At 39.1% G+C, this 20,971-nt stretch overlaps 1 protein-coding gene and 1 long non-coding RNA gene across 2 annotated transcripts; one reads left to right on the top strand and one right to left on the bottom strand.

Moving 5' to 3' along the window:
* Nucleotides 1–2,863: 2,863 nt before the first annotated feature.
* On the top strand, nucleotides 2,864–6,426 carry LOC104447370 ((3S,6E)-nerolidol synthase 1). The gene is made up of 7 exons (XM_039312342.1): nucleotides 2,864–3,130; nucleotides 3,314–3,590; nucleotides 3,830–4,214; nucleotides 4,368–4,586; nucleotides 4,864–5,002; nucleotides 5,318–5,566; nucleotides 6,073–6,426. The coding sequence occupies exons 1-7, from the start codon at nucleotides 2,921–2,923 to the stop codon at nucleotides 6,361–6,363; spliced, it is 1,770 nt and encodes a 589-aa protein (XP_039168276.1). The 5' UTR covers nucleotides 2,864–2,920; the 3' UTR covers nucleotides 6,364–6,426.
* A 12,407-nt stretch (nucleotides 6,427–18,833) lies between these two features.
* On the bottom strand, nucleotides 18,834–20,971 carry LOC120293279. The gene is made up of 2 exons (XR_005551031.1): nucleotides 20,352–20,971; nucleotides 18,834–19,017 (listed from the first exon to the last, which is right to left on the bottom strand). It is a non-coding gene; the product is annotated as an uncharacterized LOC120293279 (long non-coding RNA).

Below are 20,971 nucleotides of genomic sequence, written 5' to 3'. Positions count from 1 at the left end.
TAAAAATGACCTCTCCCCAATTTAGCCAAACTACGAACAAGCTTTTTGAAATCGGTACTATGATCCATGTTATTCTTCCTAGATAGAAAGTTGTGGCTTGTCTATTAAACGTCATAGGCACTCGTATCATTGGCTCCTCTTTTGGGTTTCTGCTTTTGTGAGCAATGTGGAAAACTTTGAATAGCAGCGCCTTTATTAATTTTAGAGTGGAAATTGTGTGAGATACCGTGAAATAAACTTTAAACAAATGTCTTATCAAACAGACCTTACTAATCATAGATGGCTTCTTCTATGTGTTCAATGTGACATTTGTCATTCTCACAATGATCTTTCTCCTTCACAATGTTAAATGTGACATCTTCCATTTCATGACAACTTCATCTTTATAATGCTCAATGCATATCCTAAGTTGCACCGACACGGACACGCGACACGACACAACACGACACAACATGTCGGCGTTATTTCTCAGAAAAAGATAATTTCGATACATTGGGACACGTTGTATATTAAATGAATATTTTTATATATACATGATTAATTATTATATTTAAATTAATTTATTCAAATTCATAAATAAATAAATAATAAAAAAGAGCCTATAATAAATATATACTAATAACATTAATAAATTTATTCATAAAAAAATTAGAAAGATATTGATGAAATAAATAACTAACGAGAGATTAGAGTCAAAATAAATTTATATTTTTCTATGATTATCAAAATTTATCATTCTTTAACATCTAGTGCTTTTATTTTACAAAATAACTTTTTAACCTGCCTATTTATTTATTTATTAGCCTTATCATAAAGTTATTTAACATTCAATATTTTTTTTGGGCTAAATGGGTCCCACCCATTTATTTCACCCTCTGTTTTCTTCCCCCATCCCACTCACTGCCTACGCCCGTCACTTCCCAAGATTGAAGTCACGCTACACGAGACTTTCGTTTATTCCCCAGAAGCCGTCGTCTCTCTCCTTGCTCTTCTTCCCAAAATTGAAAAAAGCAATCAGTAAAGTAACAACCCAAAGGCCAAAAACCCTAGCAATTGCCTTCTCCTCTCCCTTGCTCGGTCTCTATCTCTCTCGCCGCCGCCTCGCCTCCATTCCCTCCTTTGCTATCGTAGCCTCATGTCTAGCCCTCCATCGTGGCATTGCGGTTCTCCATCTTGGCATTGTAGTCGGCGGTCACAACCTTCTCAACATTGTAGTCAGTGTTGCAATCGACGGTCGTAGTTCTCCCTCGCCATCGCTTGCGACGTTGCCTCGGCTCCCTCACCCTTACCTCCACACTCCATCACATTTTTCCCTCTGCACCTGCAGACCCGCCCACAAAACTCCGAACACACGCGTCGAAGCGTGTCGGAAAGAGTTGACCACATGTCAGAAATTCCGACACGTGTTGACCGTGTGTACAAGCGTGTTCGACACGTGTCGAAGTGTCCAACATGACATGGAGGCCCTCTGAACGTGTCCGTGCAACATGGTGCATATATATCCAGCAAATCGCAATCAACTTCCTTTATTAATCTAATTTTTTCTCAAATGGGGTAAATGCATATTTCTTTGGTAAAAATAATCCTCAATATGCATCTTTCACAAACTAAATCATTCTCATCAAATTTATCGATTTTCAATTTTCCTCTTTCTTTTACCGTCAATTCGCTTCAACTTAGACAAGCCAAGCACTCATGGTCGAAACTAACAGTCAAAAAATAAAGTAAATAGAGCAAGGAAATAAATTAGACATTAGATTTATGTAATTCAATCAATGATATCTACCACATGGAGAGGATAATAGAAAATTTCATTATAGATCAAGTGATAAATAGAGATTATAACTATAATTAAATTACTTCAACATTCTCATTATTAATACCTTCAACATTGTTTAGCCCTCACGCAAGAAATTCCACAAATATCAACACAAGTTGCACTCGTCTCTTGGATGCGGCTCACGAACGCCACCAAGTAGCAATCGCGAAATTGGACGTTTGGATGTCACGTCGCTTTGAACACGCACGGCACACATCAAGTCATGGAAGAAGTTAGAAGAGCACTCGAGTCGAGATAGGAAACAAAGTGAAAGTGGGACTTTTCTACTATTGTTTGCCTACTCCAATTCGTAAAAATAGTTGCCCTATACGACTTTACTAGATTTCGGATGTCCAAAAAAGAACCCAACTTACAATTCATCTCTAATCAAATTTTGTTCATGAACTCAAATTTGAAACATATTTTTATACTCATACCATTACAAATTCTGCAAATCTCCCGAAAATCATGTGAAAACAAGTGATAATTTGTAGTTTTTTTTATGTGCAAGGTGATATCATATGCTTTTAGATCATATGGGTCACACATAACCAATTCAGTTGTAGTGCACATGCAAGTACTCGTTCAACTTTGCTTGATTTTTAATGTCTATTTAAGAATGCAACTTACAATTCATCACTGGACAATTTTTGTTTATGAACTCAAATTTGAGATATATTTTTATACTCGATATCATTAGAAACCTTGCAAATTCACTTGAAATCACGTTAAAAAAATGAATAATTTTTCTATGTGCTAGGCGATATCATACATTTCTAGATCATATGGGTTGCACACATCAGAAGCATATGTCGGTTCAAGTTGTGTTGGGCATAGAAGGCCATTTAATTTCGACAAAAGACCCACACCCAAGTTCCATAGCCTTGAGTCCGCCATCCCGATCATTATGAAAAGCAAACTCTAGGGTCCCATACACGTGTGGTACGTTATATAGGTGCATCGCATTGAAGGACTTCGAACATTTCCACTTGCCTATAAATAGGACATAGTGAATAAATGGGATCATTATGAACTAATAAGTAATCCCCCTCGCATTCTCACTCATCCCTCTCTTCGAAGGACTCTCTATACTCAGCCATAATGGCCTTCTCAAGAGCAACCTTCGCTTTCTTGCATGGTCCATTCGCTTCTAAAGGAACTTCTCAAACGGACAAGAACAAGCACCTGCAGAATGCAAATTCGCTCTCCTCAACGAACAACAAATGGAGTATTTCCTCACATCAGACCTTGGTTTCTACTCCTTCTAAGGACCATACTCGCCCAGCTGGAAAGAGAAACCTTGCCACCGAGGTTTGTTTGTCCCTTCTTCTCATGTGACTCTTTTTGTTCTGCACACCGACGATTTAAAAAGTTTCACTCGTTTGCTATCATTTAATCATTAGAATCGACAAGAAACACTTGAATAGGTTCATCTTGTATTTGAATCTTGAAAGGAAAACGTAAAGACATGATATCCTTATCTTTGTGTTTCAGGAAGATATTCGAGGGCGGCACGAGAGGAGATTAGAAGAAGTGAAGCAACTGCTGAAGCAAGTAAGAGGAGACTCGCTCGAAAGTTTGGTAATGGTGGATGCTCTCCAACGTCTCGCCATTGACTACCATTTTGAGGATGAGATCGAGGCGATCTTGCAGGGGCATCTTTTGATCTCCTCGTCTCGATCTCATTCTCGTCCCATTGATGCCGATAATCTGCATGAAGCAGCACTTCGTTTCCGGCTCTTGAGGCAAGGAGGCTATCCTGTTCCTTCAGGTGAATGAAATCTCCTTCCCTTGATGATATCAAATACTGTTTCCTGACTGATGTGATGGCTGCTGGGGGAATTCCAAAGATATTAACAGAAGTAATAATCAAAATAGATCTCTCACTTCTTTGCCTTTACTTTTTCTTACAATTTGACCCGGATGTCAAGAGGGTGGGGACACAATGTCTACTTCCCGTCTACTACCAGAATTCTAACATAATTTAGCTTTTCCACATTTAATGTACAGATGTGTTTCAACGGTTTCTACACAAAATGAATGATGGGACTCAGAATAAAAAGCCACAGGGCAACGACATTTTGGGGTTGACAAGTTTATTTGAAGCTTCCCAACTTTGCATTGAAGGAGAAGATGCTCTCGATCAAGTAGGAGAGTCAACCCGTCAACGCCTCCATTCATCTTTGGCCGATCTTGACCATGTTCGAGATAGATTCGTGAGAAATTCACTTGGCAATCCGTTCCACAAGAGTTTGGCCAGGTTCACGGCTAATGATTTTTTGAGGAATTTTGTGGGACATTCGTATAGCTGGACCAAGAATTTAGGGGAACTTGCCCATTTGGACATGAACATTGTAAGATCCGTGCATCAACGGGAAATCCTCCAAGTCTCGAAGTACGTACACATGATCCAAACTTTCTATCAAGAGTTGTGGATATAACTAGTTAAAAATACCATGTGGCCACCCATCACATCTCCATTAGATTTCCTTAACAATTTTACTTATGAAGTGACTAGCTTGACTAATATTCTCATATGTTTAATCAGTTGGTGGAAAGAACTGGGCATGGCAAAGGAACTGAAATACGCAAGGGACCAACCAATGAAGTGGTACATGTGGCCAATGGCCATCCTCACCGAAACAGGCTTGTCCCAGGAGAGAGTGCTCGTCACCAAACCCATCTCATTCATCTACATCATCGATGACATTTTTGACGTCTATGGCACGATCGAAGATCTCACCGCGTTCACGGATGTTGTCAGCAGGTACATAATTTGGAGTTTTACATTGAGCGCCATCCGTGAAAGTCTCTTTTTGCACATACAAAATATCGAAAGTACACGTGCCTGATCTCAAACCTGTACGTAAAAAGAATACTTTTCACTTATCCTAGCATACTTGGAAGTTTTTCTTACACAAGCGGTCCCAAGTCCTGTGGACACGTGCAAGAAAATTTTAAAGTCACGTGTATACAAGATAAGTCCATGATGTAATGTCAAATTCTATTGGTTTGTCGCTGATTTGGTTTTCTCGATCTGTCAGATGGGAATGCACTGAGAAAGACAACATACCAGACTACATGAGGATGTGCTTTCATGCTTTGGATGATATTACCAATGAATTCAGCTTGGCGGTGTCCAAAAATCATGGGTGGAACCCATTGTGCTCCTTTAGGAAGACGGTACAACTTTTCACACCCCCCAAAAAAAAAAAAAAAAGAAAAAAAAAAGACCACACATTTCTTCCTTTCTTTTTCTTCTCTTGACTACTTCTTAGAAGCATGGACGAATCCTAGGATGATTGGATGATTGAATGGACTTTTACTTATTACTTTTTACTTAATCTAAATTTTACAGCGCACAAATTTTCCTTTGCATTGATCAAGGAACCTGAAAATTTTACGACATGTAAATATTAGCACGTAAATTCACGTGGACTCGCGTATAATAAAATGGCGCATCCTCATTTTTATATTTTGTCTCCAATTCATGGACAGTGGGCAAGCCTGCTAAATGCCTTCTTGGTGGAGGCAAGATGGCTTGCCAGTGGTCACTCCCCGACAACACAAGACTACTTGGACAACGCAATTGTCAGCTCCGGAGTGCACGTCTTGTTGGTCCACTTATTCTTCATCTTGGGTGAGAGAATCACCCCCGAAAGTGTTGATCATTTAGAAAATATACCTGAAATTGTATCTTCCACAGCTTCAATTCTTCGTCTTTGGGACGACTTGGGAAGTGCCGAGGTGAGTCATGAAAAAATCGTGCACTTGTCCTTTTTTAACAAAGCTTCTCTTTTTTTGGGCAAATTCATTTATAGGTTTTACTAACATGACAATCTTTGAGTTACCATGTAACTAACAACTTATTGCAAGTCGCAAATTCTTGAACAAGTGGACCTCATAGCAATTTATAATAATTTGTGATTTCATTTTTTGTGATCCAAAATAGATGATTATTCTCAACATAGATTAAAAACTATTACCAAATCATTTCTCTTCATTTACCATGAGCCACAAATTCTTGTACGAATGGACCACATAATATTTACTTTTTTGTGGCCTAAAATAGATTATTAATCTCATAATAGATTAAAGATAATCACATAAATATTTATGTTTTGTATTTGATGAGCTTTGATCGAGCATAGAGTTAAAGGTACAATAGTTGTAAATGCTTTCTCTTCCTTCTTCTTTGCCCTCCCTTTTGAGGATTATTCCACTAATATCTGAGCAATTAACAATGGTGACAGGACGAGTTCCAAGATGGCCGAGATGGGTCATATGTGGAATGCTACAAGCGAGAATTCGAAGGCTCTTCAGAAGAAGCGGCACGAGACCATGTGAAGAAGATGATCTCGGAGGCATGGAAGAGGCTCAACAAGGCATGTCTCTATCCTCAACCATTCACCAATTCCTTCAGCAAGGCCTCCCTGAACACAGCCAGGATGGTCCCGCTGATGTACAATTACGACGACAGCCATTCACTCCCTCTCCTTGAACACCACATGAAGTCATTGCTCTTTAAAGGCCCTACCTTCTAAGGGCTTTGCATCTTTATCATCGACCATATGGCTATGTTTAGGCATATGAATTTCTAGCCAAAATAGGATTAGATAAGATATGATATGATATCCAAAGATTTCGTTATATCATATGTAATGTGTAATTAATTACAATAACAAAACTTATGAGTGTTTTGTGTCTTTGTTCACTAACTTAGACACTATGTAGGGTTGTTTCTCTTCATTTTGCTAGACACCATGTACGGTTGTTGCTTCTCATTTCCCTCAGTGTCGGACGGATTCTAGCTGCAGCTAAAGCGTTATGATGTGCGCTGAGAGTTTGATTTTCAGAGTGATGCGGAAGCTAGGTTGAGAACGAACGCTGTGATACCATGTGAAAATATAAAGGAATGGAAAGGAGCCAAGAATTGGGAATAAGATATATATATATATATATATATATATGTATATGTATATATATTACTTTCTTACTTATAACATTATACAATCACAGCCCTATATATAATACATATGGTCAACCTAATTAAGGAGAAAAATATTATAAAGACATAGAGGATAAAAAGAATCAGATTCTCAAATATACAATATTCTAGTTTCCCATTGATGAATCAATTAAAAAAAATCAAGTGCAACAGTCTTCAAAAATTTGTGCTCGTGAAGGCCGAGCAAGAAGGTTGGTCCTCAATTACTAGTGCTGCATTGCTTCGTCTTGTGGTTCTCTCCCCAATTTGCCTGCAAAATCTCTGGCTGACGAAGTTCGCTCTTGAGTTGCTTTTTCTTTAAGCATATCATGGAGTGTCTTGCTCATTTCCTGAGTCCTGTGAAGTTTATTTAAGTGGAAGAGTCTGGTCAAGTTTAGGGGTCTTTGATTATTGGTGTGTAATGTCAGTCCAAGGTGATATTTTGATGGTTTTCTATTTGTGCTCTTAGTTGTTTTGTCTTCTGATGTTAGCTGAATTGATTGTCGATACTGAAGCATGGCGGTGGGGTAAAGGGGCGAGCGGTATGTGCAATAGTGACAAAGCACCAGAATTATAAATAGAATGCCATGCAAATTTTGGATTCCCAATCTTTGTAGAGAGTCAATAGCTAAATACCCTACTTTTAGGAAGAAAAATAGGACTTACTTCTCCCACTTCTGAGCCAAATGCTATGCTCCGGGGCTCGCCCTTTCAAATTCATGAGTCCTCATTTATGTGTAATAATATGACGGATGAGCCTTGTTGTTGCTTCGACCCATTACGTTTTGCCCAGACCAGTACGCATGGTCCATGTCCAAAATTCACCATTTTAAACCAAGATTCTCTCTGCTCATTCTTTGCTTTTGAACAGCAAGAGTAAACGATTTCTCTCTCCCTCTTATTAATTCAAATTTGGGGTCCCTGGCCTTCGCTCTCAGATTTTGCTGCGCCAACATTAGTTGCTGCTCCTACACTTTGGATGCCTAGTTTTCGCTCTTAGATTTTGGGTCTCACTCTCAAATTTTGGCCTTCTCCGACACTCACCTTCTCTGGTCTTCGCTCTCCCTCTAATTAATAAAAATTTGGTGTCACTACGGTTTAGATTTTGCTGATGAAACGACGTGAGGAGCTTTGATTTTTAACGCCCTTGGTTTTGTGAATTTCAGCTCCTCTTTTACGTTTGTTGAGTGTGTCTCGAGGAAGTTCATGGGAAGAATTTGATGAAAGATTTAAAGCAATAGGAAAAGAATAAAACAAAGATTTCATTAAGATAAAAATAAAATGGGTTTAACATGAGATTAGTGTGGAATTGATAATGGAAATTGGACTTGGTGTAGGCCAATTAGAATTGGCTTAATGTCATAGAAAACCCCAAATTAATATATATATATGTGACAAATTTATCTCAAAACTAATCTTTTATTCTTAAAAACTCTAAACTGATAGATTTGTGACAAATTTATCATGCGTTATTTTTCGTTAAATTTTATTGTTAAATCGCTGAGTTGGGTGACATATGACAATTTTTGGATGTACCCATATGAAATTTTTCCCTTTATATAGTTTATGATTTTTCGTGGTATTAATATAATTTCACTGAAACTAACGAAAGATAAATTTATCACAAATGCACTAATTTTAGGTTTTTTGTGATAAAAAAATAATTTTGAGTAAATTTGTCACGAATGTATCAATTTAAAACTTTTGATGATAAAAAATTACTTTAAGGTAGATTTATCACAATTATATTGATTTGAAGTTTTTCTTAGTATTAATCCATTAGAATTAGGGTAAACGATGAGTTTAATGAGTTATAATGTAACTGGGCTTAAATTTGCTTAATGAGCTTGGGCTTAGCTTAGTTTGATAAATGTGGGTTTACTTCAACTTAGAAAATTTGGGTTTGCTTAGTCTGAGTGAATCCGGGTGGGGCTTGATCAATTTGAGTTTTGGGCTTAATTCGATTATTTCTTTTGGAAGATAAACCTTTGAACATGACCCACATGAGTTTCCACAATCATAACATAACAAAGACTAGAGGAGATGGGGGGTTTAGAAATCCATTTTGGACTTAAGAAATTGGTACAATGGGTCTTAGCCACCCCATTTGCGACCTGGTTGGCATTTCTGGGGCAATTGACTAAGAATAACCCCTTTTGTTGCACCATGACTTTTCAGCAGTCTTCCACCACCGTGCACACGATCCAGAGGCTTTCTTCTTCGCCCAAAACCCACCTCACGCCCACTTGGTTGTTAGATTCCACTTCCAGACGTAGACCAGAAGCCACTGTGCAGATCACTTTCCTTTTCCTTTTGACTTGGAAACTACAATAGAGAAGAGAGCCCTTCACGTAAAGCGAGGGATTTCCGCCGCGCTAGCTAATGGGGCTAAAAAATCCTCGCAAACCCAAAGATCAAGAGTCTGTCGTGGTTCCAAAGGACTCCCGCAGCTGCAGCCTCCAGCCAGTCACCGGACCTCGACGGCCACTTCACCACTGGTCACGAGGGCGGCCTCGAGCTGGCTTGGCACTGGGCGGCAAGGCTCGCCCTTATGACCACTAGTGAGGTGGCCGTCAAGGTCGACCTCGACCTCGTCGGCCGTCACCTCTAGCTGATTGTCGACCGTTGACCGGCCGGAGGAAGGAGGAGGATAAGGGGAAAAAAGGAAAGGAAAAATAAAAATAAAATAAAAATATTCAAATATATTTAAATATTATTAAAAATTGTCCACGTCAGCTGGTCGACACCTAGTCAACAAAATCCAGCCAAAATTGACTGGAAATGACTGAACTAACACAAAGTAAAAAGATTTAGGACTAAATTGGCACAAATACAAAAGGTTTAGGATTTTTTTAACACTTCTCCCTAGCAAATGCCAAGCATGTAAAATGTGCTTAGGTCCAATCAGTTGTCACATTATGTATATGATAAATCCTTGTTGTGTTTTTGATATCATATGTTAAACATTGTTTTTGACCGAGAGGGGACAAAATGAAGTTCAAATTGTTTTATTCTACAATGCAAAATACCGTCAAAGTGCACGTTCACATTACAAAATTCCTTTAAATCATTATAGACGTGATCTTTCTAAAAGTCGGGTCAAATTAAGTGTGGAGCTTTAATCTTAAACCCGGCTGTCACAAAGGCTAAAGATTCAAAACATAGAAGAAAATGCAATTTCCAAGTATAGGTTACAGAAATCATTGGCCAGATCTAAGTCAGTGAATTTTCAATGAAGTTCGGAATTTCTTTGAAACATGACACTTAAACCCAGACCTAAACAGAACCCTAATCACCCTCATTCCCAAAGTCAAAAACCCAGAAAAGTTAGAACAATTCCGACCCATCAGCCTATGTAATTTCATTTACAAAATCATTTTCAAAGTAATGACCAATAGACTGAAACCTTTACTTCCCAGTCTTATTGCCGAAGAACAAAGTGCCTTTGTGGGGGGCAGACAAATCCAAGACAATATCTTGATCGTACAAGAGGTGCTACATAAGCTGCGAACTCGGGAGAGGAAGAGTAAATTTCAAGCGGTCCTTAAGCTTGATATGCAAAAAGCCTACGACCGAATCGAATGGGACTTCCTACAAGCAAGCTTAAAGAAGATGGGGTTTTGTGATCAATGGGTTGAATGGGTGATGCAATGTGTATCTACGGTGTCGTTTAGCATAAACTTCAACGGGGAATCCCTACCTTTTTTCAAGCCATCAAGAGGACTACGACAAGGTGACCCACTCTCCCCATATCTATTCATTATAGTGGCCAATGTTCTTTCCCTCCTAATGAAACAAGCAATTTCAAATGGCACTCTACGAGGAATAAAGCTAAATAGATGCTGCCCAACACTTTCACACCTGCTATTTGCGGATGATTCGATATTTTTCCTTCACGGTACTATTGTGGAATGTCAGAATTTGGCGGCCATCCTGCACCAATACTGTTTTGCCACAGGGCAGGCTATTAATCTCAACAAGTCGGGTATCCATTTCAGCAAAGGCTGCCCCACGATTTTGCGAAGGAATATGACGGAGATGCTAAGAGTTCAAGAAATAGACAAAACAGGAAAATATTTAGGGATGCCCTCAAATTGGGGAGGTTCGAAAAAAGATGTATTTGCATGGATTCTTGCAAGAGTAAGCATGAAGTTGGAGAGTTGGAAAGAAAACTTGCTAGCAAAACCAGGGAAGGAAATATTGATCAAGTCTGTTGTGCAGGCAATCCCACAATATGCTATGTCCATCTTTAAACTCCCCGTCTCAATTTGCAAAGCCATTGAGAAGAAAATAGCAAACTTTTGGTGGCGGAGTGGAAATAAGTCTGCTGGAATTCATTGGAAAAAATGGGAGCATCTAAAACTTAGAAAGGAAGAAGGGGGGCTCGGATTTAAAGATCTCTTATCCTTCAATAAGGCGATGTTGAGCAAACAAGCGTGGAGGATATCCTAGAACAGCCAACACTCCTCCGGAAAGTTACAGAGATAATGAACAGCAAAGAAGCACATAATCTTCGGAGGAATGGTACGCCGAGCCTTCAATTGGAAGATCCGAAAGAAGAGGAGAGCTGGAGAAAACACGAAAAGGGGTCACACAACCTCCCGAGGAAGGATCCGTAGGGACCATGAACAACCTTCATTTAGAAGCTTACCCCAGCGACGAGGAAATATTATCACCAGATCTGCCGGATTCTGGACAAACAGAAACCAGAAAGAGCTGGAACGAACCAGCATGCAGGGCAAACAGAGCAGGGAACACGTACAAGGCAGGAGGGGAAGGGCTTGCGAATGTAATCTCCGATCAAGCTCTTGAACTGGAGGGCCGCAGGAAAACGGGCACAAACCGACTTATCCAACCTCGCGAGGGAGACTCAGGCGAGTCGGTGAACCGGAGCACCTCCTCTGTCGGGCATGACCGCGAGCCACCAGATCTGGAGCTGCAGAGACAAAACACACCAGGTTTTCGGCCAAACAGAGGACAGATTGGGTACATGAGCGCCATCGCCTGCATCTGCCATGACTTGTGGGGAAGCCTCGTTGATGGATTTTCGAAATCAATTGAAGCCTCTTCAGCAGAACAAGCTGAAGCTGAAGCCCTCATGGAAACCCTAGAACATCTATCAAGCCGCTCGACCGAAGTGATGCAAGTACACTCTAACTCCCTCCTGCTCGTGCAAGCAGTTCAGCAAAAGACAAAACCAAGTTGGGAAGTGGCAGGGCTGGTGGACCGGATCCGCGAAAGAATGAAAAACTTTCCGGGCCTCACTTTGGCCCACTGTAGCAGAGAAGCGAACAAGCCTGTGGACTGGGTTGTAAAAGCCCACCGAAAACAAATCCTCCCCCGTAACTGGGTAAAATACCCCCCGATAGCCTTACTAGATTTACTTACTGCTGACGTTTCTAATGTATTAGCTTCGAACTTATCCAAGTAAATGAAAGCAGATGCAATTTCGACCCAAAAAAAAAAGTATAGGTTTTTTTAGAAAAATTTGAAGTGTACAGCCTTTCCATTTTTTTTCTACACAACCAACATCCGAATCAATGAAGATGAAAGGGGGTTGTGAACGACAGAGTAAAAAACTTGTGTCCCATATCTTGATAAATTTGTGGCAAGTAAACATTAACGTTCATAAGATAGTACGGACCTTTGATCTTTCTCAGATATATCCTTTGAATTTAGCAATGGTTTTGGCTTGCAGTTAAAGCAGAATCAACGCAACTAATTGTTTGAATTGATTTTCAATGTTTTCCGCATCAACTTGATGGATGCTTCCCTAAGGGGTGACGTCCATAGTATTACGTTCAAAAAGCTCTAATTGGAGTAACTGAGGGTCCCCTTCAAATAAAAGTCAAGTGTAGTTAGCGGCCCATCAGATGTTGTAAATCAAAGTGAGGTGTCAAATTATTCTCTTCTAATAATATGCACAATTATTTACATAGCGGGCCAGATTTTCGTGCATATGTGATGTGAGGATAATTTTTCCAAGAAAATTTTCTGATTAGTGGATCACAATCATGGATGGAAATTGTCTGCGTCAAATCCTAAATCCACATCCAACATAAAGGATGAAACCTTGAGCCAAAGCTAGTCATTTTAGGAAAGCATATTGTCTGAATAAAACTTTTCAATGAATAAAAGTTATAATAAAATCTTGTCCATCATGAATTAACCAAAACTATACAATCATAAACCCTGATCTAATTATATTATTCAATTAGTCTAAAATAAACCTCTAATCACTTTTCACGTGCATTCAATTAAACTACTCATGTTCGGAATCTGGAATAGTAGATAAATTAGTGAGCAAATCTATAGCTTAGTGAGGTAAGCCATGACGAAAAAAAATAATAAAAGAAGTATGTGAAAGCATGCGCCACGCATATTTTCAAATCCACGAGTCATGCAATACACATCACGACGTAAATCACGTATTATAGCCAGCCATATGTCAAATTCAACTTCTCATTTGGAATTAAGCCATGAAGAAAAAAATAATAATAAAAGAAGGATGTGGCAGCATGCGCCATTAAAGCAACTCCAACACATTTTCAAATCCATAAGCCATGTGATACGCATCACGACATGAATCACGTATTATAGCAATCATATGTCAATTTCAACTTCTCATGTGAAATATTCTACAATCACATTTCATCAAGTGACATGACCCAAAAATTATATTGACTACTCTCAAATCCTAAAAATCACATTGGCTGTCATTAAGCTCCAAACAGAGCTAATCCATGCACGGGTATCTTGTGTCACCTCAAAATCACGGCCGAATAATGAGCAGGAATAATAGAGAAGGCAAACACGTCGGTACTTCGGCCCTACCGACAATTCCAAGAATCACATCAGCAGTCTTTGTTGAGTACTCTCGACGTCGTAAGTGTAATGGGACCATGCCAGCTTTGGAGTTTAACGGGCAAACTATGTTGTCCGGAGGGAATCTTTCATTTTCACGTCTGAATTAGACCGAATAGTAAAAAGCATGCCTTCTATGTCTTCTATCGAAGTACTTTGGCACAGCAGATTCCATTCACACAGCTCGACAAGCATTCGCCGGGGACGCAGTTTTACTTTATGCAGCAAGACTGAGTATTACGTATCCAACAAACGTGTGACGCGTCTAGCTTTCTGTTGTTACAACTTTTCATCTTCGTTGGCTCTTCTCCTCATGTCATTTAGTCAGCATTCACATCACGTGATGACAGTGGGAGAGGGTCAGCCGAAGAAAATTGCGGCAGAACTGGAACGATGTCCACATACTGGAAGAACTTATGGACAAACAAAATATTATTCACATGTGGAAAAAGTACAAAATTTCAATTAGTACCAGAAATTTGAGGATAGCAAAAGGCGGGTCCAATTTAGAATCATGTGAAACATAAAAAAGCCCCCTCTTACCCACCGGCGGGCAGCGCAATTGGTTGGGCTCTACTACTTCATCGCCGAGCAACGAGTTTGAATCTCTACATTGTCAACACGTCTTAAGTGGGTGGACCATGGTGGTGGGGTCCTGTGCTAACTTCTCCCGAGGTTTTATGTCTAAATAGTGGCTTGCGGCGATGGTGCTACCGAGCACCAGAGGGTCATGTGTATCTCAATTAGCATAAGCGAAAAGTGATCTCCGGCGGTTCCTCGGTATCAAAAAAAAAAAAAAAGCCCTCTTGTTTTTTTATTTAGGGACACTTAGAGATTCATCAAATCTTTCATTGATTACATTTATACTTGATTTATTGTAATCAATACTACTTTTTATAATTAAAAAAAAAAAGGTGAGAACGAGCAACTAGCGTGGCCGACATTCTACTAAAGCATTATCATAAGAATTCCACTTTTGCGATTGAAATATTATAATGAAAATTTAAGGACGGCAAAAGGCGGGTCTGGCTTGGAATCATGTGAAACATAAAAGAGCCCCCTCTTGTTTATTTAGGGACACTTAGATATTCATCAAATCTTTCATTCATTACGTTTATACTTGATTTATTGCAATCTACACAACATTTTTATAATTAAAAAATAGGTGAGAGGGAGCAATTAGCGTGGGCGACATTCTGTTAAAACATTATCATAAGAATTCCACTTTCAAAATTGAAATATTCTCTTTAAATCATAACAATCATTTAATTCTAAGCGAAACCATCAACATTGCATGATCTAATGTAAATTGGAATACAACTCAAATTATATCACATACCCAGTGCACTTGTCGAACTTGTGCCATGGACGAATAGGAATTTCCTTAGATCGATGAATGATAAGGGGATACGAATTTGTGACCAAGGCACCTTTAAAATACATAGGAGTAAGTCTTATCCAATATAGACAACTACCTCAATGGTAATTGTAATTGATGCTGTAAATAAGGATAGGATAGAAGTAAGGTAATCTTAACTTAGATTACCACTTGAACAATCTACAGATATCGATTGTATTCTTCATTATCGTTAACCACCTATACAATCTACAAATATTTCTTTTATTCTTCATTACCCAATATATAGAACTTACTCAATTCTATATCGGCATGTTTAATCTCGTTATCAAAGCTAGTTCTGTTTGAAAAAGTCTTTTTCTCCACATTAGTGGCAGCAATGTTAACCAAGTCGATGGCAAGCCACTATACCAAGTCCACCGTCTTTTGACTATGTATCACCACTTTCTGTTGCTCATTTTTAAAAATTGCCATTGTTTTCCATACGTCTTTGGCCGGTGGAAAGTCCTTCGAATCATGGCTCTGATTGGCCAGCCAAATTACGGACACCACCGACACCCACGCTTACCTAAATATCAATGTAGATCATGTCTATATCTTTAATCGGTGAAATGACACATTGGTTCATGGAAAACACGACTGGTTAAACTTTCCACGGTCGTCATGCTTTATGTTTAGCTCGACAACAATGTCTCGCTCACGCCACAAGTTTAGGAAGATAATCCGATCCTCACAATCCGGGATATTTACTATGTGGACTGGGTTTCATGAGACGCTCCTACGTCGCTGTTCAAACGAATGAATTCGAAAGCTTCTGAGAAAGACCGGCATGGCAGGTGGTCCAGCTTATCCGGCCGTCATTACGGCTTGCGGGACCGCCTAGCTGGTTTTTTTTTTTTTTTTTTTTGTCAGTCCTACTCTATGCCTACGCTACACTCACTGAGACTTCGCGCCCGCCGTGCAGCGTGGGAAGCCGCAACCCACTCTCGAAACTTACGCGTCCTTACCCCTCATCCCCCGAAAGGTGGGGATTTGAACCCATCACCTCCCCTTCCATGTTGGAAGGGTAGCAGTGAAGGGCGAACCCCAGTGGTTGCCTAGCTGGTTGATTTTTTATTTTCATTTTTTTTTGCCTATATTCAACCTCGTAATAATAAGGAAAGAAAACCTTGTAATAATATGTGCGCGGAGAAATTATATGAGACGATGTATTCTTACCTCATATCACTATGGATTGAACAATGCTAGGTGTATGTTAAGCATCATTTATACTACACAATCATGAGATTATTCATTCCTCTAAATGTCTAATATTATCATCACTTTATTCCCTTTGGGAAAATTATTTAATCAATCATAAACTTATTGTATGAATGCCGATTAGTCCTAAGCTTTCCAATTTTTCCAAATTAGTGCTAAACATTTGCCTATAATTTGCAATTTTTATTTATTTCTCTAAATACTTTATTGCTAATTTTCTTTTTTCCATCTTAATTCTTTTCTATTTTCTTCTAATATTTTCCTCTTTCCTTGTTTCTTTTCTTTTTTATTCCAACCCGAGACAGGCGACAATCACTTGATTTGGGTGAGGGTGTTGCAGCCCTTGGGGTCTGTTAGTGAGGGCCGCCTAACCCAGGCCCTCACCGGATGCGAGCGAGGCGACCCTCACCCATATTTGGTGAGGGTCGCCATGCCCTCGCCCAAAGCAAGCGAGGGCTGGCCAGCAATCTTGCTAGCCCAAAGTGGAAAGAAAGAAAATAAAAAAGAATAGGAAAAAGAAAAGTAATAATAATAGTTTTTTTAAAAATCTTAGAAAAACATATAACTAATGATTTTCTTCTCATCTATTTATTTTTTCAAATATAAGCTCTAGAAGAGATAGAAGTCCCGAGATAACAGATAAATAACCTAAAACTTGTTAGTCGAATGTGACTTATCTGGCAACATTGTGCCATTGGTCTGGCCACGTGACAATTACAAATGGAAAAAGAGAAAAAGAAAGTCTATAAAAAAAGTGAACATTCTCTAAATTTCAACTTAACTATAGATAACAAATAGATAATTGAGTGGTGGTGATGCTGGGTTTCCATTATATTACATGCCCTAAGACACTAGATTGATGTATCGATATATTAGTAGTGATCAAGTTATGATGACCAAGAAATAGTACAAGGCTTAGTCTTTTATGATTTGTCTTGAGGCAATCGCCAATGCTCAACAATTGGCAGAGGTAGAAGGAAAACAAAGAAAAGAAAAATATATATATAAAATATAAAAATTCAGAAATTTATTTAAAAATTATAAAAATTGTTCACTTTCAACACTAGATGTATTACATAGGACAACTGGCATTCACATTAGTGATTTTTTTTTATTCAAATTGGCTAGAATGACTAAATTGAGAAATCATTAAAAGATTTATGACTAAATTTGAGAAATCGAAATGTTTTGAATTGAATTGGCACAAGTGCAATAAATTTAGGACGTGTTTTTGGTAAATTTCCTAATAAAAGTTTACTTATTTAATAAGCACCAATGCATTGTCGCTATAGTTTTTTCTTTACATAATTATTTTTTTTTAAATTATAACTGTTAGTTATGTTAGGTAACTGCTCCTTTGTAATCTAAAGGCTACTTTGTGAAACGGAAAAGCAATTATTACTTTTGTAAAAATAAGAAAAATAAATTATATTGCCCGTGTAGGGTATAAGGATAGAGTTCGTTTTCGGGTATTAGTTGTCGGGCAATAAATTATTTTAGTAGTAATATATTTTTGCGTTGCATACCTATTTATTCCATATATACAATGAAAGTAAATTATTTAAGTTTCTTGCTTCTGCATATTTGAGTGGGCTGTGCTCAAGATTCCTATTTGAAAACCAACTCGGGCTTATGACGGACTTGATTTTTATTTATCACTAGTCAGTTTCAAGTTTGAAATAGGGTTAGACATCCCAAATTCACCTCTTTAGCTAAGATCAATGAGTTTGACACCATAGATGCAATAATTTTTATATGATGCTCACTTGAGTGCCACAATATCTTTTTATCACTTAAATGCAATAACTTCTGCACAAGCTTATTTAAGTGATATAACTTTTTTTTCTGATTATTTGAGTGCTATAGAAATTTTCAATGAATCACTTGAGTGCCATAATTTTTTTAAAATGCTCATCATAAATGTTATACCACATCCGATTTTTAGCACTTAGGTGAATGTTTTTAAAAATTTTGGCACTTAAGTGACCAAGTGAAAGTCATAGCACTCAAATGATTGTTTTTTTCGAAGTTATGGAATTCAAGTGATCAAAAAATAGTTATAGCACTTAAGAGCCTATTTGTTAACGTGTCAAATAATACATAATTCTATTCTTTTATTACCTGAAAAAGAAAAAAAAAATATCCGTTTTGTAATTTTTTTGTTCCTAAGAACAATTTGTTCCTCAAAATAGATTTGGATCACAATCAAGAAGTTTAAAAAAAAAAAAATTCTTTATTCTCTAGAACAACTCCAAAATCAAGGCAAATCATTTTTTTTTTTCTCTTTTCATTTATTTTCCTTTTCTCTTCTTCTCCTTCATTGCCAGTTGATGACCACGGCAATCTAGCGACTGGTCAAGCAAGGTCTGGCAAGCTTGCCTAGTGTCACGCCCGAACCCCGAGCGCGTGCATATCCCACTGCGGTCGATCAAATATGCGATATCCCAGGATACGTCACCGACCCATTAAATTTTATTACGCATGCGGAAGCGAAACAAATCCCCTGACAACATTTAACTTGGGATAGAAAAGCAGGCAATCAATCATCATACCAAACACTCATTTACAAACACATATGTTTAAATACAACTCTGGACTGTCTACAAATAGACCAGCTCAACGAATGGGGAATTATCCTAAAACCAACTAGCAGGACACGTTCACCGATACTTCAGTCTCCACCTTTCCAGACTTAGGGCTTTGGGTCCTCCACGACCGCCATCTAGGGACCTGAAATTTTAATCCCACAACCGGGATGAGACGATGTCTCAGCAAGTTCAACCCCCTAAACCCCTATTAGAAAGAAAATACGCCCCGGGTGGCCTAGCCACATCACACAGAGAACTTACCTCGTCTCAGTTCCTTCCTGCAGGTTAGCACAATTCAAATCACCCAATCACAGATAGTAATAGGAACTCAAACCATTGGAACGCCATCACTTTCATATAATCACAATCGTACTTAGCACGCATTCCAATTATTATTCACTGCCACACAATGGCATAGCCTACTCGCAGTTCGGCTATCTACTAGCATATAACCAGGCATCGCCTCCCCCCATGGAGCGCGGCTTCATCAGTACGTCGACGGCATTCCCGAAGGAGCATGGGCCCAGAATCAACTGCGACCCGCATCCACCGCGTGGGCATCCCATATAGGGGCAAGTCCGGCTCAATAGCCAAGGACGATTCCTCTTAATTATCACACAGCCAAATCATACTCGGCCCCGGGACACTTTGCATTTAACTCAACGCTTTCACTTAAAATAGTGATCCCGGCCATTTTTCTTCATATTAAAAATATTCCATAAATTACTCACGTGTGTGGAGACACGCTAATTTCGAATCAAAAAGCCAATATCTCACTTTTTCAAACCCCACTATTTAATATAATCATTAAAATCCAATTTTTGCATCAAAACCCAACATTTGGGTTTTTATGAATAAAATCCTTATTTATCACAATCAACACTCAATTTGCCACATCCATTCATCAAATTCAAATTCTAAATGCACAAAGGCGGCGATCAAAGACGAAATTATGAGAATTTAGGGTCCCAAAATAATTTTTCGGATTATTAAATAATTAAATTTATTCCGAAAATTAATTAAATAATAATATTCATATTTTTCACAATCCACATTCAATTTATAATATCCGACCATCAATTTCAAAATCCGAATATACAGCAGCGACCGGCATGAAATTCTGAGAATTTAGGGTCCCGACAATATTTTCGGAATTTAATAAATAATTAAATTTATTCCGAAAATAATTAAATAATAATATTTTAATAATTTCGAATAATTATATATTATTAAATTATTAAATAATTTCGACATATTTAAATAAATCAAAAGTAAATTCTTTTATGTCACATCAAGGCTTATATTAATATAAACCTTCATTTAGCCTTAAATTAAACTTACTTTAAGCTAATTAAACACATTGATATAATCCACACTTAAATAAATTAAACTAACCACCTAATCACAATTAGCATGAACTAAGCACATCTAAAGCATAATTAACCCTCTAAGCGAGGTTTAGTGAGTTAAACTCACTGGATTAGCGAGCCGAGCGGACCAAAACGACGGGGACGACGCGAGGATCGACTTTCCTCAAAGCGGGCCGAGCATCCGGGCTCGGGAAGGCGGCCAAAACGGGCCAAATGTCCGCTGCATACCCATTTTTCTTGGTTGCTGTCCATGGCGGTTTGAGGCCGAGGAAGGGTAGATCCGGCGCCGGTTCGGGTCGGAAAGGGCGGAGATAGGTGGCGGGGGCTCAAGCGGTGACCGGCGGTGACTCACGACGGCTAGGGAAGACCTCCGGCGGCTTTGGCAACGACGAGCGGGCGGCTGGACGGTGGAGGGACGACGGCTGGTGGCGAACGAAGCAAGAACGGGAGGGGTGGAGCAGCTCGCGTGCGGACGGGCGGCGACGGCGAACGGCGTGCGGTGGCGGTGAACGGCGGAGGCGTGCGACCTCTTCGGCTCCGCTGGTTTGCTCAGTTCTGCCCAGCAGCAAGAAGAAGAAGATGGAGGATAGGCGGTCGAACGGTAGGGGAAGAAAAGAAGACGGAAGGCAAGCGGCGGCGACAAGGAACTCCGGCGACGAGCGGCGGCGAGCGGGCAGGCGGAGGGCGGCCGGTCGGGCGGTCGGCTTGGCTGGTCCGGTCGCACAT

The sequence above is a fragment of the Eucalyptus grandis genome, chromosome 5 (genome assembly GCF_016545825.1).
Source record: "Eucalyptus grandis isolate ANBG69807.140 chromosome 5, ASM1654582v1, whole genome shotgun sequence".
NCBI classification, from domain to species: domain Eukaryota; kingdom Viridiplantae; phylum Streptophyta; class Magnoliopsida; order Myrtales; family Myrtaceae; genus Eucalyptus; species Eucalyptus grandis.
The sequence above is the reverse complement of the archived record's forward strand: the minus strand, read 5'-3'. Positions and strand labels throughout refer to the sequence as shown.